The 16,779-nt window shown below is 38.5% G+C and overlaps 4 protein-coding genes across 4 annotated transcripts; 2 read left to right on the forward strand and 2 right to left on the reverse strand.

The window, feature by feature from the left end:
• Positions 1 to 557: 557 nt before the first annotated feature.
• Positions 558 to 3,095, forward strand: LOC133835125 (epidermal growth factor-like protein). The gene is made up of 3 exons (XM_062265015.1): positions 558 to 1,011; positions 2,109 to 2,645; positions 2,699 to 3,095. Exons 1-3 carry the CDS (start codon positions 653 to 655, stop codon positions 3,006 to 3,008), a joined length of 1,206 nt encoding a protein of 401 aa, XP_062120999.1. The 5' UTR covers positions 558 to 652; the 3' UTR covers positions 3,009 to 3,095.
• On the reverse strand, positions 2,774 to 5,020 carry LOC133835123 (epidermal growth factor-like protein). The gene is made up of 4 exons (XM_062265013.1): positions 4,813 to 5,020; positions 4,199 to 4,756; positions 3,929 to 4,132; positions 2,774 to 3,315 (listed from the first exon to the last, which is right to left on the reverse strand). Exons 1-4 carry the CDS (start codon positions 5,010 to 5,012, stop codon positions 3,051 to 3,053), a joined length of 1,227 nt encoding a protein of 408 aa, XP_062120997.1. The 5' UTR covers positions 5,013 to 5,020; the 3' UTR covers positions 2,774 to 3,050.
• A 4,340-nt stretch (positions 5,021 to 9,360) lies between these two features.
• Positions 9,361 to 9,783, forward strand: LOC133847722 (epidermal growth factor-like protein). The gene has a single exon (XM_062282917.1). The coding sequence runs from the start codon at positions 9,361 to 9,363 to the stop codon at positions 9,694 to 9,696; it is 336 nt and encodes a 111-aa protein (XP_062138901.1). The 3' UTR covers positions 9,697 to 9,783.
• Positions 9,462 to 11,678, reverse strand: LOC133835124 (epidermal growth factor-like protein). Its single transcript, XM_062265014.1, has 4 exons — positions 11,471 to 11,678; positions 10,857 to 11,414; positions 10,587 to 10,790; positions 9,462 to 10,003 (listed from the first exon to the last, which is right to left on the reverse strand). Exons 1-4 carry the CDS (start codon positions 11,668 to 11,670, stop codon positions 9,739 to 9,741), a joined length of 1,227 nt encoding a protein of 408 aa, XP_062120998.1. The 5' UTR covers positions 11,671 to 11,678; the 3' UTR covers positions 9,462 to 9,738.
• Positions 11,679 to 16,779: the final 5,101 nt, after the last annotated feature.

A 16,779-nucleotide genomic window follows, 5' to 3' on the forward strand; every position in this document is an offset into this window, starting at 1 on the left:
AATAATGTTTATTTATTAATTAATATTCGCCGACATTTTTATTGCTGATTATTATTTTATTGAACGACTTAATATAATATAATGAATACAAAATGAGTAATATATTTAATATATCGAAAACAGTCATTACCTTCACTTCTCCCTCATGATATTATTTTTTATTTAGTATTAAAATTAACATCTTAATCAATCGCCAAGAAAGAATATCTCACAAATAAAATGGTAAATTATCGACATTTACTCACTCATCGAATTCTCGGAATAAAACATAAACAAAAAAGATTAAACTTTTGACAGGTTGAGTCCAGCTTGTCAGCATCGAAAATAAAGCTTATGAGCAAACGAGAGAGCGTAGGTTGTGCCCTCTGGGGCAATGAAAACAACAAACAATAATTCCAAAGAAACATCTGATGAGAGAGTAACCTTCGTTTTATTGATAGACATATTGCGAGGTGCTGATTAGAAGCTGAGCTCTGAGCTCTAGCTGGAAACTAGAGGCTGGAGCCGTTTTGCGACTGGTTTGAGCATTTAAATTATTGTTTTGAATCTGCTTTGCGTTTAGTTAAACTGCAGCAGCTGTGAAGTTCAGACGTGTGCAGTTCATCAATTTGAATTCGTTATTTATAACCTCTCTCCAAAGGCAACATCAGGCATGAGGTCATCGTGGCAGCTGTTCATCGCATTAGCGGTGCTATCAACACTTTGCAGCATCGCCCAAGCCCAGTACAAGACGGCAGGCATCAAGACCCGGCAACCTCCGCCACCGTCAGCCAATCTGCAGTACTTTGGCAACGCTACCGAGCAGCATCAATATACAAACTATGGCAGCTACAGTTCCGGTTATGTGCCTGCAGAGACGTATCAAGGCGGCAGCTTCAATCAGTACAACGGACACTATGTGCAGCCTGTGATCCCTGTAACTCCTGCACCACAAATTCTGGATGAGACGGCGCTGTTCATTAACAAAACTCGTTCGGCCATGGCCAGTGGCATCTGCTATAAGGAAGTTCCGTAAGTCAAGGGGAGGAGGAGGGCGGGGGAAACCCCATTGCATAAGCTTCGGTAATTATCTCAGTGTGTTTTGAGGCAATTGAAAATAAGCCAGTGACACATTGAACTAACGACCTCGACATCCTCAGTGGCTTGATAATGAAATGCGTCTTGAAATTCAATTCAATGTGCGATTACAATTAATATACAAGTATGAATGTGCTCTTGTATGTGTAATACACATTGTGTATGCATTTCAGTTTGAATGTGATATATTTTGGTGCGATTAATTTGACGCAGACTTAGAATCAGAATCAGACTCAGGCCTAGAGCAACAAGAAAACTGTTAATAATATGAAGCTGCAATGCACTACAATGAACTTATTTCCATTGAAGTGAACTCATATAAGTTTTTAAATTTATATCTTGAAATATTTTCTATTAACTCTCTCAAAATTAAATTTTTTTTGAAAATAAGTAGCGAATATCTCACAGACGCGCAGACTCGACTGTATTTATAACCGTTACCCCTTCTTGCCACGCCCGAACATCGGCAAAAATCGAATAACAAGAATAATTTTTAAGCCAATTCGAATATTGGTACATACTATAGTAAATATAGTATTTCTTATTCTTGAGATCGGATGATAATTGTAGAAGGTATTTAAGAAATACTTTTGTATGGTAAATAACGCTTACTGTAATAGGGTATTAGCTGATTTTGTTGACAATCTGGTATATTTTAATCTGTAAAGCTCACTTCGAATGGAGAACTACATCGATATACCAAATATGCTCTTTTGTATATTTGAGTATTTTTTGGTGCATTATTTGGTATATTCGTATAATAATAGCTCACTACTTTTGTTTATTGGGTAGGGGTTGTCTCACAGTCGAGCATACCCGACTGTATCTATCTTACTTCTTTTTTACTTGTTCTGTTTTAGCTTGGAGAATGTCAAATTTTGAATTTGTAACTTTTTTTTTTAGTAGTGTGTCTTCAGATCAAAAGGTTCATTTTCCACTCGTTTTCGATCACACGTAGTTATGGCAAATTATATATATATATAAGTCTTTCTTCATTTTTGTCGTTTTTTGATTTATTTCTAATTTTGTAGAACTGCCTCATTGCTGCATGGATCGCGGGACAACTACGTTGGCAATGGCACAACTCCCGACAAGAGCCGCATTCAAGTTTGCTGCGAGGGATACGAACGCAATCCGCACATCTATCGTCGCTGTGAGCCAGTTTGCGCTGACGATTGTCCCAACGGGATCTGCACGGCACCTAATACCTGTGTCTGCATACCGGGACACGTGAGGAACGTGGAGGGTAAATGCATCTCCACCTGTCCCCTGGGTTGTGGCAATGGCGTGTGCGATGAGCAGAATCAATGTCGCTGTCATGAGGGCTACACCTTAGATCCCGTTAGCCAGAAGTACTGTCTGCCCGAGTGCAAGCCAGGCTGTGCCCATGGCCATTGTGTGGCACCCAATAAATGCGACTGTCTGCCCGGCTATCGGCAAGCAGCCGATGGCAGTTGTGCTCCCGTCTGCGAACAGTGCGAGAACGGACAGTGCACGGCTCCAGGAGTCTGCAGCTGTAACACTGGCTACTTGAAGGTCGAGGGACGTTGCGAACCCATTTGCGAAAAGTAAGTTGATCAACTTAATATCCGATAATGCTGCTAATGAATGTCTTCAACAGACCCTGCCAAAATGGGCGTTGCACTGCGCCCAACACCTGTGAGTGCCAGCCAGGCAATGAATGGGATCACAAGAGTGGCCAGTGTGTGCCCCACTGTGATATTCCTTGCCTGAATGGTGTCTGCATTGGCCAAAACAAATGCGAGTGCAAACCTGGCTACATTCTCGACGAGCTACAGCGCAACATTTGCCAACCACACTGTCCACAAGGTTGCCCCAATGGCTTCTGCAGTGCGCCCAACTTCTGCATCTGCCAGCCGGGATTCATCAAGAGCGGCATCAAAGGACGTCAGAGCTGTCAGCGCGTTTAATATGCATTTTATTTATAATTGAAGTCGATCTGTGTCTATGTCTCATTCCCAAATCAAATTAAACAGACGTCCAATCAGTGCATTAAATTCGTATTTCAGTTCTTCACTTCGCTCTCGCCGCCGTTCCAAGCTACTTAGATGATGTTCAATGTGCTGTGGCTGCAGACAGCGACCAACGAAGTTGACTTGTCCAGTTGGACACTGGCAATGGCCATTGGCATCACAGCTGCCCAGCTGGCAGAGCTGATTATCAGGAACACAGCCACACACATTGGGTGCCAGGCATTTGCCATATTCGCCACAAGATCTAAAAGTAAAGCAGCTCATTAGTATCGATCCTAGGGAAATCTTTTGAAAATTTGTAGTTCACTTCCTGATTAAGAGAAAGGCACTAGAAATTGTTTGAAAGTTATTTGGAACTGAACTACCATTCAGTCTATCTTACCTTTAAAAGACATAATTAATTTGAAGTTGCAATGATGACTGTGGAGTGAATTTGAGGACTTAGCTTTTATACTAGCAATTCATATAGACTTTAGAAGTTTATTTAATAACCAATTCACTAAACTGACCACTGTGGTAGTATTGTTTTAGTTATTATTTCGAATTAATAGTGGTATTTCAAATGCAAGATTTTGGTCTCAAAAAAATTAACTATGATTTACTTTTAAAAGCTTCTTATATTATATACTGAAATCATTATTTTTAATCTAACTCATTTTGGGCATAAACCTTCAATACTTTGTGATGTGTGATTTTTTTGAGTCTCTCTAAAAATGTTGCAATAAAGTTACTTTTCGACTGATTTTACTGAAATCACTCTTTTTTAAATTAACTCTTTTTGGACATTAACTGTCAATTCTTTGTTGTACTTCTAGTTAGTACAACTTAAGCTTATATGTTAGTTCTTTAAGACTCACCGCTCGCACTTTGGTACACAGCTGCTGCCGCGCAGCTCGTAGCCCTCGAAGCAGCGACAGACACCAGGAGCCATGCACACTCCGTTGCCCCGGCCACAGTTGTCCTGGCACTCGGGCAAGCAGCTGGTGGTGTTGACATCATAGCGATAACCCTCTCGGCAATGGCACTTGTAGCGTGACTCGCAGAAACCATTCTCGCAATTGCTTTAAAATATTAATAGTAAGGTCAGAAGTTAGTTGTTTTTATAAATTCGAACTGGTTGCACTCACATGTAACACTCGGCCTCGCAGACATTGCGCTGAGGTCGCTTTATAAAACCTGGAAAGCATTCGCATTGATTGGGCGCCACACATTTGCCGTATCCACAGTCTGGGGCACAGATCGGTTGACAGCCCAATTGCGCAGTACGACGATAGCCAGTCAGACAATCGCATTGACCAGGAGCCACACATTCCTCATGTGTGCCACAGGCGGTGGGACACTCGGGACGGCAGAAGAGACGCGTCTCGGCATCGAGCACATAGCCCAGCTTGCAAACACAGGTGCCATTGAGATAGCATCGTCCATGCTGACAGGCGATGGGGCAGGTGTGAATGCATGCACCCTGATCATTTCGCACGAACTCTGCGAAGCACTCGCAATATCCGGGAGCACGGCAGAAGCCATTGTGACAGTTGTCTGGCGAGCTGTGGCTACAATCTGGCACACAGTGCTCCGAATACGGATCTGGGCGATAGCCATCACAGCAGACCTCAATGCGATGATAATAAATCGTAGAGCCATTGCCACGCACAGGTGAATTCTTCAGTGTCTGAAAGAAGATTGCACTAAGGCGTACGAAATTCTTTTGAACTCCGAAAAAGATTAAAACATTGTTACTTACGGCAGCTCACGCTGGCACAAATGCTGCTGCTGCTGGCGCTGTCGTATTTGACTGAGTGATTCGAACTCTCCCTGAACGTGTATATCCCCATAGAGCTCCGCTTCCGCTGCTGATCGCGATGTCGATGTCGCTGCCGTTACCTCTGCCAGAGCTAACGTCAACGTTAGCAGCGCTGTTGAAACGCTCCAATTACAACGCATTCTGTGTTGTTTCTTGAGCAACTCAAGATTACGGCTCTTGGAAGCGGAGCCCTTATCAGTATCACGCTTCACACACTGGCTCTCAGACTCTTCATCTCTTAAGTCTCTCGATTGGCAAAGCTCATATTATATATACATATAATATATTAAGTGTTCAGAGAAAAATGTCTCTTTCCCCTAAATGTCTGTGGAAGTTGTCGGTGACATCCAGCTTCACATTCATATTATTCAAAATATATTAATAATAAAATTATTGCATGAGCAAAAATTTGCAATGCGGGTGATTAACCACGATTCTGACCTGTCAAAAGCCAAACAAATTAAAAAGTTTATCCCAAATACGATGTAAGATTTATAGCGAGACCAATTGCTAATTTACCTCGGTATTGCTGAAGATTTTATTAAGCACAATGGAATTTCAAATGAAGTGCTTCGAACATATTGTTGTCATTGTTGACACTTCACATCTTGATCGAAATTTCAATTGCAAATTCAACTAAAATGTGGTAAAATCAGGAAAATACTAAGGATGCATTTAACATACAAAGAAGGCAATCTCCGCGAAGAAGATGTCATCGAATGCCTTAAAAATATATGTGATGCCATATGTGGATACAATCAGATATTCAGCCTTAAAATATTTAGGATTATTTTAAATAAATGTGTGTTATTTTACAAAATCTACACTTTGTATTTATATTATTTATAAGTTCGTTTAAAAACATTCATGAATTACATCAAATTGCAATACTTTGTGACTTTAACCAAAACCCTTAAGATTTCAATATATGTTCCCAACGCTTACGCATAATATAAAGTAAAGATCTTTTCACTGAATATTTTAAATTTCTAAAAATATCTCAATCAACCACATTTTCCACAAATTCACAATTACTTTAATTCAGTACACATAATCAAATTGATGATGCAGCACTGACAGCAAATGCACCTAAGAGTGAACAATATAGATATCAAGGTTATATTTAACCAAAATATATCTATATATAAAATTAAAACATGAGTAACAAATTGCAATGCGGGTCTCAAACCACCATTTTGGTATGCAAATGCCTTGCGTACCTAATTTGATGGCGAAGGGTGCAGGGATGAGCGACAGCAGTAAACAGGAATGAAAGAAATAGAAAGGGCACAATATGAATAACCATTCGACATTAGAACGTATCTCTTACGATGCAATCATTTGTGATTCCACCCAGTTTCCCATGATCCTGCAAAGCCAATTACCACCATCCTCATCTAAGCGGCGTATTGTTAGAAAAACAATTTCCACATTCATTATAAATTAAATACATAAACAAACGATAATACTGAGCTGAAAAGAAAACATTAACGAATTTATAATCCACAATAATGAGAAATGTTATAGCTAAATTATTTGAATTAAAATTGTAAACGTTAATGGAGAAATACTTTTGTGTGGCAAAAATTGCCGACTGAAATCGAATCTTAGCTGCTTTAGCTGACAATCTGGAATGTTTAGTACTATATGGTATATTTTGAATGTAGTACTATATCATTGTACTAAAAACAGCTTATTTAGTATTTTGTGATGTATAAATTTTGTATATTTGTTAGCGTGTAGTTCAGTTTGTTTAGTTCGTTTAGTTTTTTTAAGTCCTTTATGCTCACACATAAATATCTACATAACAGAATACAAGTAACATAAGAATTTATAATAACACTAAATATTTATTAACAATTTTACTTCTAACATAAATAAACATATATTTAATAAATACAGTAGAATCCGGTTATAAAGACTCCGCTTATAGTGTTCATCCGGTTATTGTGACGAAAACTCGATGTCTTGCTTGGTCCCCAAACAACTTATATGAAAGGACCTTCGTTTAGTACGTCTCCGCTTTTAACGACAAACCGCCTATACCGACGAAATTTTTCACAATTCAACCGGATATAGCGACGAAAAAAATACAACGAAATAATACCAACAATTTTAAGCATCAAACGACTCTGTTAGAAATTTATGCATAAAATAAACGTAAAGTCGTCGGTCTCTATAATCGGATTCAACTGTAAATTACATTACCCAAAACCGAGGGGCAAGAGAGTTCACATTTGCCACAAAATAACTTTTGCCTACTTTTAGGCAAAACATAAATTCAAGCGGCCTGCCTATCCAGTTTGCTAGAGCGACCATGTATGTACACATATATGACAATTTTGGTTTTATTAAATACATTGCATTTAAAACGTCAATATGATATGTAATTTTACTAATTATTGTCGGCCTCTGCATTATATTCAAAAGCTAAATTAAAATCATTTAATATTGTTTATTTTGTTTTCTGCATATTTCATATATCTATCATATCAAATGCAGCTAACGTTCAATTACTGATTACTAAGAACATATTAACATACTGCTTAGTGCATAAAACTATAATCTTCATTCCTATTCATTCCGTTTGTTCCTCGCGCCAGATTCATTCATCGAATGGGCAACTCAAGATGACAGCTCAAGTTAATGAAACTCCTTTTTTTCTTTTATTTTCTATATATGTATATAGTAGCAAATTGCGAAACCAGGTCATTCATTTGACTCGAGCGTATAATAACTACGTGAAAAATATTTAATCAAAATGTAATAAGCACATGACTTAAAGCAGATGCAGAATTTCTCTGCGGTTCCTAAGCCCCTATATAATTTCTAACTTAGGTGACTAGCATTTTTATGGTGTAAGATTCATATACCAGCACAATTGAAAACAACATAAATAGCGAAACCATTTGGTAATTCATCTCAGTATTGTGAAAGACTTTTTTCAAAGACCGGCGATTAAAAAACGAAAAAACGAAACATGAAAGTGAAATGGAACAAATCGGGACTCTTCTGTTTATTGATGTCATTTGTGGTCTTAACTATTGGAGCAGACGAGACTCCAAGTGCGGAAGAGAACCCAACAGAAATGGCGTGTGAGGAAACATGTGGTGGAAATCAGACCCAATTTGAGGACTGCTCATGTGGCTGTGAAAATGGATTTCACATAGATGAACAAGAATATTCTTGCGTAAAAGATATTTGTGATCCTTTATGTGAGGGCAAGGGAGTGGAATGTCGACGGAATGAATGCGTTTGTCAAGAAGGTTATTCTATTAAGGGTGGAGAGCCTGGAGCCCCTAACTGCGTTTTGAATACAACAACACAAACCGAACAAATGTTAGAAACAATACCTGCGTTGGAAACAATACCTACTCTCACTACTAATAGTACAAATGTAACATCACCAGCTACTCCCACAACTCAAAACCCAACGACAACAACTACAACATCAATGCCTACTATATCTACTACCACGACTACGAAGGCAACAAATGTAACATCACAAGCTACTCCCACAACTCAAAACCCAACGACAACAACTACAACATCAATGCCTACTATATCTACTACCACGACTACGAAGGCAACCTCACTTACCCCAACTAGTCAAGGCACGCCAACAATACATACCACAATCACCCAGGAGACGAATCTAACGATAAGTTATCACGTAACTTATCTCGAAGATACTTCCCAAACATTCCAATAATGAAATAAATTCAACTTAATTTATTAGTTTTGTTGGTTTAAAATAAATACAATAGATTAAACAAATCTCGCATATAATAATTATACATATTATCGATCAAACTCACCGATTCATTCTCAAAACCCGTATTTCTATAAATTGTTACGATATTAATCATTTATAAGAAACGTAATTCGTGTACATTGTACTATAGATCAGCGAATAAAAAAATAAATAAAATGAAGTGGTGCTAACCGGGATACTCTTGTTTATTGTTGTCATTTGTGGTCTTGACTATTGGAGCAGACGAGATTCCAACGATTCCAAACTGGTATCATGATCATGGGCACTTCTGCTTGGATTACTCTCGCCTGCCGCAAATCCCGCAAGGTTCAGCTGAGGCTGATGCTCCTGCGACACACTGCCACCATTCGTGATCACATGTATGACCTCGGGAGTTGGCACGCCAGCCGCTGCGGCTGTGTGTAAGTTCTCCAAGAGGGCATTGCTCGACTCGTGTAGAATGATCTTGGGCGTGTGTGAGGCTTCCTGAACGGGCTGCTTGATCAGTATCACCTCGGGCAGCGGACTAGGCGAGGCCTGGTCAAGGCCTCCCACCTCCTGCATGGTGCCAATGCGCTTGGCAATGCTATTGATATTGTGCGTAAGGTTCGCCATGGTCGAGTTGATAGTCTCCAGCACCACATGGCTGACATTCAAGGCACCCACCACATGATCCTGGATGGCACAGTCTCTCAGCACAGTCGCATGCCTTGCGGCATCCGATATATCCGATAATGCTGCTAATGCATGTCTTCAATAAACCCTGCCAAAGTGGGCGTTGCACTGCGCCCAACACCTGTGAGTGCCAGGCAGGCAATGAATGGGATCACAAGAGTGGCCAGTGTGTGCCCCACTGTGATATTCCTTGCCTGAATGGTGTCTGCATTGGCCAAAACAAATGCGAGTGCAAACCTGGCTACATTCTCGACGAGCTACAGCGCAACATTTGCCAACCACACTGTCCACAAGGTTGCCCCAATGGCTTCTGCAGTGCGCCCAACTTCTGCATCTGCCAGCCGGGATTCATCAAGAGCGGCATCAAAGGACGTCAGAGCTGTCAGCGCGTTTAATATGCATTTTATTTATAATTGAAGTCGATCTGTGTCTATGTCTCATTCCCAAATCAAATTAAACAGACGTCCAATCAGTGCATTAAATTCGTATTTCAGTTCTTCACTTCGCTCTCGCCGCCGTTCCAAGCTACTTAGATGATGTTCAATGTGCTGTGGCTGCAGACAGCGACCAACGAAGTTGACTTGTCCAGTTGGACACTGGCAATGGCCATTGGCATCACAGCTGCCCAGCTGGCAGAGCTGATTATCAGGAACACAGCCACACACATTGGGTGCCAGGCATTTGCCATATTCGCCACAAGATCTAAAAGTAAAGCAGCTCATTAGTATCGATCCTAGGGAAATCTTTTGAAAATTTGTAGTTCACTTCCTGATTAAGAGAAAGGCACTAGAAATTGTTTGAAAGTTTTTGGAACTGAACTACCATTCAGTCTATCTTACCTTTAAAAGACATAATTAAGTGAATTTGAGGACTTATTAGATTTTATACTAGCAATTCATAAAGACTTTAGAAGTTTATTTAATAACCAATTCACTAAACTGACCACTCTGCTAGTATTCTTTTAGTTATTATTTTGAATTAATAGTGGTATTCAAAATGCAAAATTTTGGTCTCAAAAATGCACTATCAGTTACTTTTAAAAGCTTCTTATATTATATACTGAAATCATTATTTTTAATCTAACTCATTTAGGGCATAAACTGTCAATACTTTGTGATGTGTGATTTTTTGTGTCTCTCAAAAATGTTGCAATAAAGTTACTTTTCAACTGATTTTTCTGAAATCACTCTTTTTAAATTAACTCTTTTGGACATTAACTGTCAATTCTTTGTTGTACTTCTAGTTAGTACAACTTAAGCTTATATGTTAGTTCTTTAAGACTCACCGCTCGCACTTTGGTACACAGCTGCTGCCGTGAAGCTCGTAGCCCTCGAAGCAGCGACAGACACCAGGAGCCATGCACACTCCGTTGCCCCGGCCACAGTTGTCCTGGCACTCGGGCAAGCAGCTGGTGGTGTTGACATCATAGCGATAACCCTCTCGGCAATGGCACTTGTAGCGTGACTCGCAGAAACCATTCTCGCAATTGCTTTAAAATATTAATAGTAAGGTCAGAAGTTAGTTGTTTTTATAAATTCGAACTGGTTGCACTCACATGTAACACTCGGCCTCGCAGACATTGCGCTGAGGTCGCTTTATAAAACCTGGAAAGCATTCGCATTGATTGGGCGCCACACATTTGCCGTATCCACAGTCTGGGGCACAGATCGGTTGACAGCCCAATTGCGCAGTACGACGATAGCCAGTCAGACAATCGCATTGACCAGGAGCCACACATTCCTCATGTGTGCCACAGGCGGTGGGACACTCGGGACGGCAGAAGAGACGCGTCTCGGCATCGAGCACATAGCCCAGCTTGCAAACACAGGTGCCATTGAGATAGCATCGTCCATGCTGACAGGCGATGGGGCAGGTGTGAATGCATGCACCCTGATCATTTCGCACGAACTCTGCGAAGCACTCGCAATATCCGGGAGCACGGCAGAAGCCATTGTGACAGTTGTCTGGCGAGCTGTGGCTACAATCTGGCACACAGTGCTCCGAATACGGATCTGGGCGATAGCCATCACAGCAGACCTCAATGCGATGATAATAAATCGTAGAGCCATTGCCACGCACAGGTGAATTCTTCAGTGTCTGAAAGAAGATTGCACTAAGGCGTACGAAATTCTTTTGAACTCCGAAAATGATTAAAACATTGTTACTTACGGCAGCTCACGCTGGCACAAATGCTGCTGCTGCTGGCGCTGTCGTATTTGACTGAGTGATTCGAACTCTCCCTGAACGTGTATATCCCCATAGAGCTCCGCTTCCGCTGCTGATCGCGATGTCGATGTCGCTGCCGTTACCTCTGCCAGAGCTAACGTCAACGTTAGCAGCGCTGTTGAAACGCTCCAATTACAACGCATTCTGTGTTGTTTCTTGAGCAACTCAAGATTACGGCTCTTGGAAGCGGAGCCCTTATCAGTATCACGCTTCACACACTGGCTCTCAGACTCTTCATCTCTTAAGTCTCTCGATTGGCAAAGCTCATATTATATATACATATAATATATTAAGTGTTCAGAGAAAAGTCTCTCTTTCCCTAAAATGTCTGTGGAAGTTGTCGGTGACATCCAGCTTCACATTCATATTATTCAAAATATATTAATAATAAAATTATTGCATGAGCAAAAATTTGCAATGCGGGTGATTAACCACGATTCTGACCTGTCAAAAGCCAAACAAATTAAAAAGTTTATCCCAAATACGATGTAAGATTTATAGCGAGACCAATTGCTAATTTACCTCGGTATTGCTTTTTATTTTTAATTTTATTAAACACAATGGAATTTCAAATGAAGTGCTTCGAACATATTGTTGTCATTGTTGACACTTCACATCTTGATCGAAATTTCAATTGCAAATTCAACTAAAATGTGGTAAAATCAGGAAAATACTAAGGATGCATTTAACATACAAAGAAGGCAATCTCCGCGAAGAAGATGTCATCGAATGCCTTAAAAATATATGTGATGCCATATGTGGATACAATCAGATATTCAGTCAGCTGGGCCAAAATCGGATGGACAATATCGATATCAAGGTTATATTTAGGTTATATCAAGGTTATATTTAACCAAAATATATCTATATATAAAAATTAGCTCATGACTTAAAACATGAGTAACAAATTGCAATGCGGGTCTCATTTTGGTATGCAAATGCCTTGCGTACCTAATTAGATGGCGAAGGGTGAAGGGATGAGCGACAGCAGTAAACAGGAATGAAAGAAATAGAAAGGGCACAATATGAATAACCATTCGACATTAGAACGTATCTCTTACGATGCAATCATTTGTGATTCCACCCAGTTTCCCATGATCCTGCAAAGCCAATTACAACCATCCTGATCTAAGCGGCGTATTGTTCCAAATTAGAAAAACAATTTCTACATTCATTATAAATTAAATACATAAACAAACGATAAGAAAAGAAAACATTAACGAATTTATAATCCACAATAATGAGAAATATTATAGCTAAAAATTATTTGAATTAAAGTTGTAAACGTTATTGGAGAAATACTTTTGTGTGGCAAAAATTGCCGACTGAAATCGAATCTTAGCTGCTTTAGCTGACAATCTGGAATGTTTAGTACTATATGGTATATTTTGAATGTAGTACTATATCATTGTACTAAAAACAGCTTATTTAGTATTTTGTGATGTATAAATTTTGTATATTTGTTAGCGTGTAGTTCAGTTTGTTTAGTTCGTTTAGTTTTTTTAAGTCCTTTATGCTCACACATAAATATCTACATAACAGAATACAAGTAACATAAGAATTTATAATAACACTAAATATTTATTAACAATTTTACTTCTAACATAAATAAACATATATTTAATAAATACAGTAGAATCCGGTTATAAAGACTCCGCTTATAGTGTTCATCCGGTTATTGTGACGAAAACTCGATGTCTTGCTTGGTCCCCAAACAAACTTATATGAAAGGACCTGCGTTGAGTACGTCTCCACTTTTAGCGACAAACCGCTTATACCGACGAAATTTTTCACAATTCAACCGGATATAGCGACGAAAAAAAAATACAACGAAATAATGCCAACAATTTTAAGCATCAAACGACTCTGTTAGAAATTTATGCATAAAATAAACGTAAAGTCGTCGGTCTCTTGAATGTCGCTATAATCGGATTCTACTGTAAATTACATTACCAAAACCGTGGGGCAAGCGAGTTCACATTTGCCACAAAATAACTTTTGCCTACTTTTAGGCAAAAAAAAAAATTCCAAGCGGCCTGCCTATCCAGTTTGCTAGAGCGACCATGTATGTACACATATATGACAATTTTGGTTTTATTAAATACATTGCATTTAAAACGTCAATATGATATGTAATTTTACTAATTATTGTCGGCCTCTGCATTATATTCAAAAGCTAAATTAAAATCATTTAATATTGTTTATTTTGTTTTCTGCATATTTCATATATCTATCATATCAAATGCAGCTAACGTTCAATTACTGATTACTAAGAACATATTAACATACTGCTTAGTGCATAAAACTATAATCTTCATTCCTATTCATTCCGTTTGTTCCTCGCGCCAGATTCATTCATCAAATGGGCAACTCAACAGCTCAAGTTAATGAAACTCCTTTTTTTCTTTTATTTTCTATATATGTATATAGTAGCAAATTGCGAAACCAGGTCATTCATTTGACTCGAGCGTATAATAACTACGTGAAAAATATTTAATCAAAATGTAATAAGCACATGACTTAAAGCAGATGCAGAATTTCTCTGCGGTTCCTAAGCCCCTATATAATTTCTAACTTAGGTGACTAGCATTTTTATGGTGTAAGATTCATATACCAGCACAATTGAAAACAACATAAATAGCGAAACCATTTGGTAATTCATCTCAGTATTGTGAAAGACTTTTCAAAGACCGGCGATTAAAACGAAAAACGAAACATGAAAGTGAAATGGAACAAATCGGGACTCTTCTGTTTATTGATGTCATTTGTGGTCTTAACTATTGGAGCAGACGAGACTCCAAGTGCGGAAGAGAACCCAACAGAAATGGCGTGTGAGGAAACATGTGGTGGAAATCAGACCCAATTTGAGGACTGCTCATGTGGCTGTGAAAATGGATTTCACATAGATGAACAAGAATATTCTTGCGTAAAAGATATTTGTGATCCTTTATGTGAGGGCAAGGGAGTGGAATGTCGACGGAATGAATGCGTTTGTCAAGAAGGTTATTCTATTAAGGGTGGGGAGCCTGGAGCCCTAACTGCGTTTTGAATACAACAACACAAACCGAACAAATGTTAGAAACAATACCTGCGTTGGAAACAATACCTACTCTCACTACTAATAGTACAAATGTAACATCACCAGCTACTCCCACAACTCAAAACCCAACGACAACAACTACAACATCAATGCCTACTATATCTACTACCACGACTACGAAGGCAACAAATGTAACATCACAAGCTACTCCCACAACTCAAAACCCAACGACAACAACTACAACATCAATGCCTACTATATCTACTACCACGACTACGAAGGCAACCTCACTTACCCCAACTAGTCAAGGCACGCCAACAATACATCAAAACAATACCACAATCACCCAGGAGACGAATCTTACGAAAAAGCATAAAACACAAAAATATGTAATGGGTGCATGGGAAATCACCGGAATTATCATACTTGTAGCTTGTCTGGTTGGAGCTATAGGATACGCGTGCTATAAGACTAGACATCGGGGATCTCTTAGAATCGCCACATCAACTGAATTATAAGTTATCATGTAACTTATCTCGAAGATACTTCCTAAACATTCGAATAATGAAATAAATTCAACTTAATTTATTGGTTTTGTTGGTTTAAAATAAATACAATAGATTAAACAAATCTCGCATATAATAATTATACATATTACCGATCAAACTCACCGATTCAGTCTCAAAACCCGTATTTCTATAAATTGTTACGATATTAATCATTTATAAGGAACGGAATTCGTGTACATTGTATTTATAAAGATTAAGATTCATATACCACCACAATTGTAAAGCTATATAAAGAGCGAGACCATTTGCCTATTCATCTCAGTACTGTGAAAGACTTTTTCAAAGATCAGCGAAAAAAAAAAACAAAAAAATGAAGTGGTGCTAACCGGGATACTCCTGTTTATTGTTGTCATTTGTGGTCTTGACTATTGGAGCAGACGAGATTCCAAGTGCATAACAGCAACTCATACAAATGAACTATTTGGAAACCTGTAGTGGAAATCCGACCCCATTTGAGGACTGCACATGTGACTGTGAAAATGGATTTCATAAAGATAAACAAGAAATTTATTGCGTAAAAAGTATTTGTGGTCCCTCATGAGATGAAGATGGTTTGATATGTGTAATGGGTGAATGTGTTTTTGATTAAAACTATTCTAATTATGGTATTCCTGGATGAACCAAACGATTTTAGCAATACCCGCTCATCCCACCGACAACACAACAACAACACCTGTTCCCACTACTAAGAACATAACAACAACAAGTACATAAGCACCACATATTTCCATAACTAACATAAAAGCACAGCAACAACACCTTTTACCACAAATATATCTATGTGATATAAAAATATATAGTACATTGAATCACTTTGAGTCGCCCCATCAAACACATAATTTATCTCGAAGATAGCTTCCTATACATTCAAATATTGAAATAAAAAATACTTCATTTATTAGCTTAGTTGGTTTAATAGAAATACAATAATTTGAAAAATATATTATATGTACATATTATCGATCAAACTTATGATCGACTCATTCTCACAGCCCGTATTTCTATAAATTGTTACTATATTAATCATTTATTTGAAACAAAACCCGTATGCATTGTATTTATAAAAGCTGAACTTGAAACAGCGGCGCGTAGTCGCCATCAAAACTCAAAAGCAGGCATAACATACAATTGTCAAAAATGGCATATGGGATTTTTTACTGCTTCACTGTACTCCTTGTACTAATCCTGAAGGCTAACGCCCAAGTTTTGATGGGTAACGATACAACTATTCCATCGGCGATAAGCACTCCGCATCACGACACAACATCAATACATAACTACTCTTCTGCAACAAAGTCAACCAAAACAACGACCATCAGTCCAATATTATCAACCTTTGAGCCAAGGCCAACCTCCAGACGTCATACAACAAAATTGAGCGGATGGGCAATCACAGAGATTGTAATTTTACTGGCGTGTTTTATTGGCTTCGGAATATTTATCTTTTGCCAAAACCGAAGACGAAGGAGGTTTCTAAGGACACCGTATATGGAAATCTGACGATATTGTACTATTCAAAGTTATCATAATTTTTGTCACAATTATTAGTATTTGATAAAGGTAAATATAGATAATTATTTAATATTGGTAATTCGTTTATTATTGGCAACTGATCATAAATTAAACTTATTTATATCTTACCC

This window comes from Drosophila sulfurigaster, chromosome 2L, assembly GCF_023558435.1.
Source record: "Drosophila sulfurigaster albostrigata strain 15112-1811.04 chromosome 2L, ASM2355843v2, whole genome shotgun sequence".
NCBI classification, from domain to species: Eukaryota; Metazoa; Arthropoda; class Insecta; order Diptera; family Drosophilidae; genus Drosophila; species Drosophila sulfurigaster.

Coding starts and splice junctions, on each gene's coding strand:
- LOC133835125 (XM_062265015.1), top strand. CDS start 653: ATGAGGTCATCGTGGCAGCTGTTCATCGCATTAGCGGTGCTATCAACA. Junction 1,012..2,108: donor ATCTGCTATAAGGAAGTTCC/GTAAGTCAAGGG, acceptor CTAATTTTGTAG/AACTGCCTCATTGCTGCATG. Junction 2,646..2,698: donor TGCGAACCCATTTGCGAAAA/GTAAGTTGATCA, acceptor TGTCTTCAACAG/ACCCTGCCAAAATGGGCGTT.
- LOC133835123 (XM_062265013.1), bottom strand. CDS start 5,012: ATGCGTTGTAATTGGAGCGTTTCAACAGCGCTGCTAACGTTGACGTTA. Junction 4,133..4,198: donor TGCGAGGCCGAGTGTTACAT/GTGAGTGCAACC, acceptor AATATTTTAAAG/CAATTGCGAGAATGGTTTCT. Junction 3,316..3,928: donor TGTGTACCAAAGTGCGAGCG/GTGAGTCTTAAA, acceptor CTTTACTTTTAG/ATCTTGTGGCGAATATGGCA.
- LOC133847722 (XM_062282917.1), top strand. CDS start 9,361: ATGCTGCTAATGCATGTCTTCAATAAACCCTGCCAAAGTGGGCGTTGC.
- LOC133835124 (XM_062265014.1), bottom strand. CDS start 11,670: ATGCGTTGTAATTGGAGCGTTTCAACAGCGCTGCTAACGTTGACGTTA. Junction 10,791..10,856: donor TGCGAGGCCGAGTGTTACAT/GTGAGTGCAACC, acceptor AATATTTTAAAG/CAATTGCGAGAATGGTTTCT. Junction 10,004..10,586: donor TGTGTACCAAAGTGCGAGCG/GTGAGTCTTAAA, acceptor CTTTACTTTTAG/ATCTTGTGGCGAATATGGCA.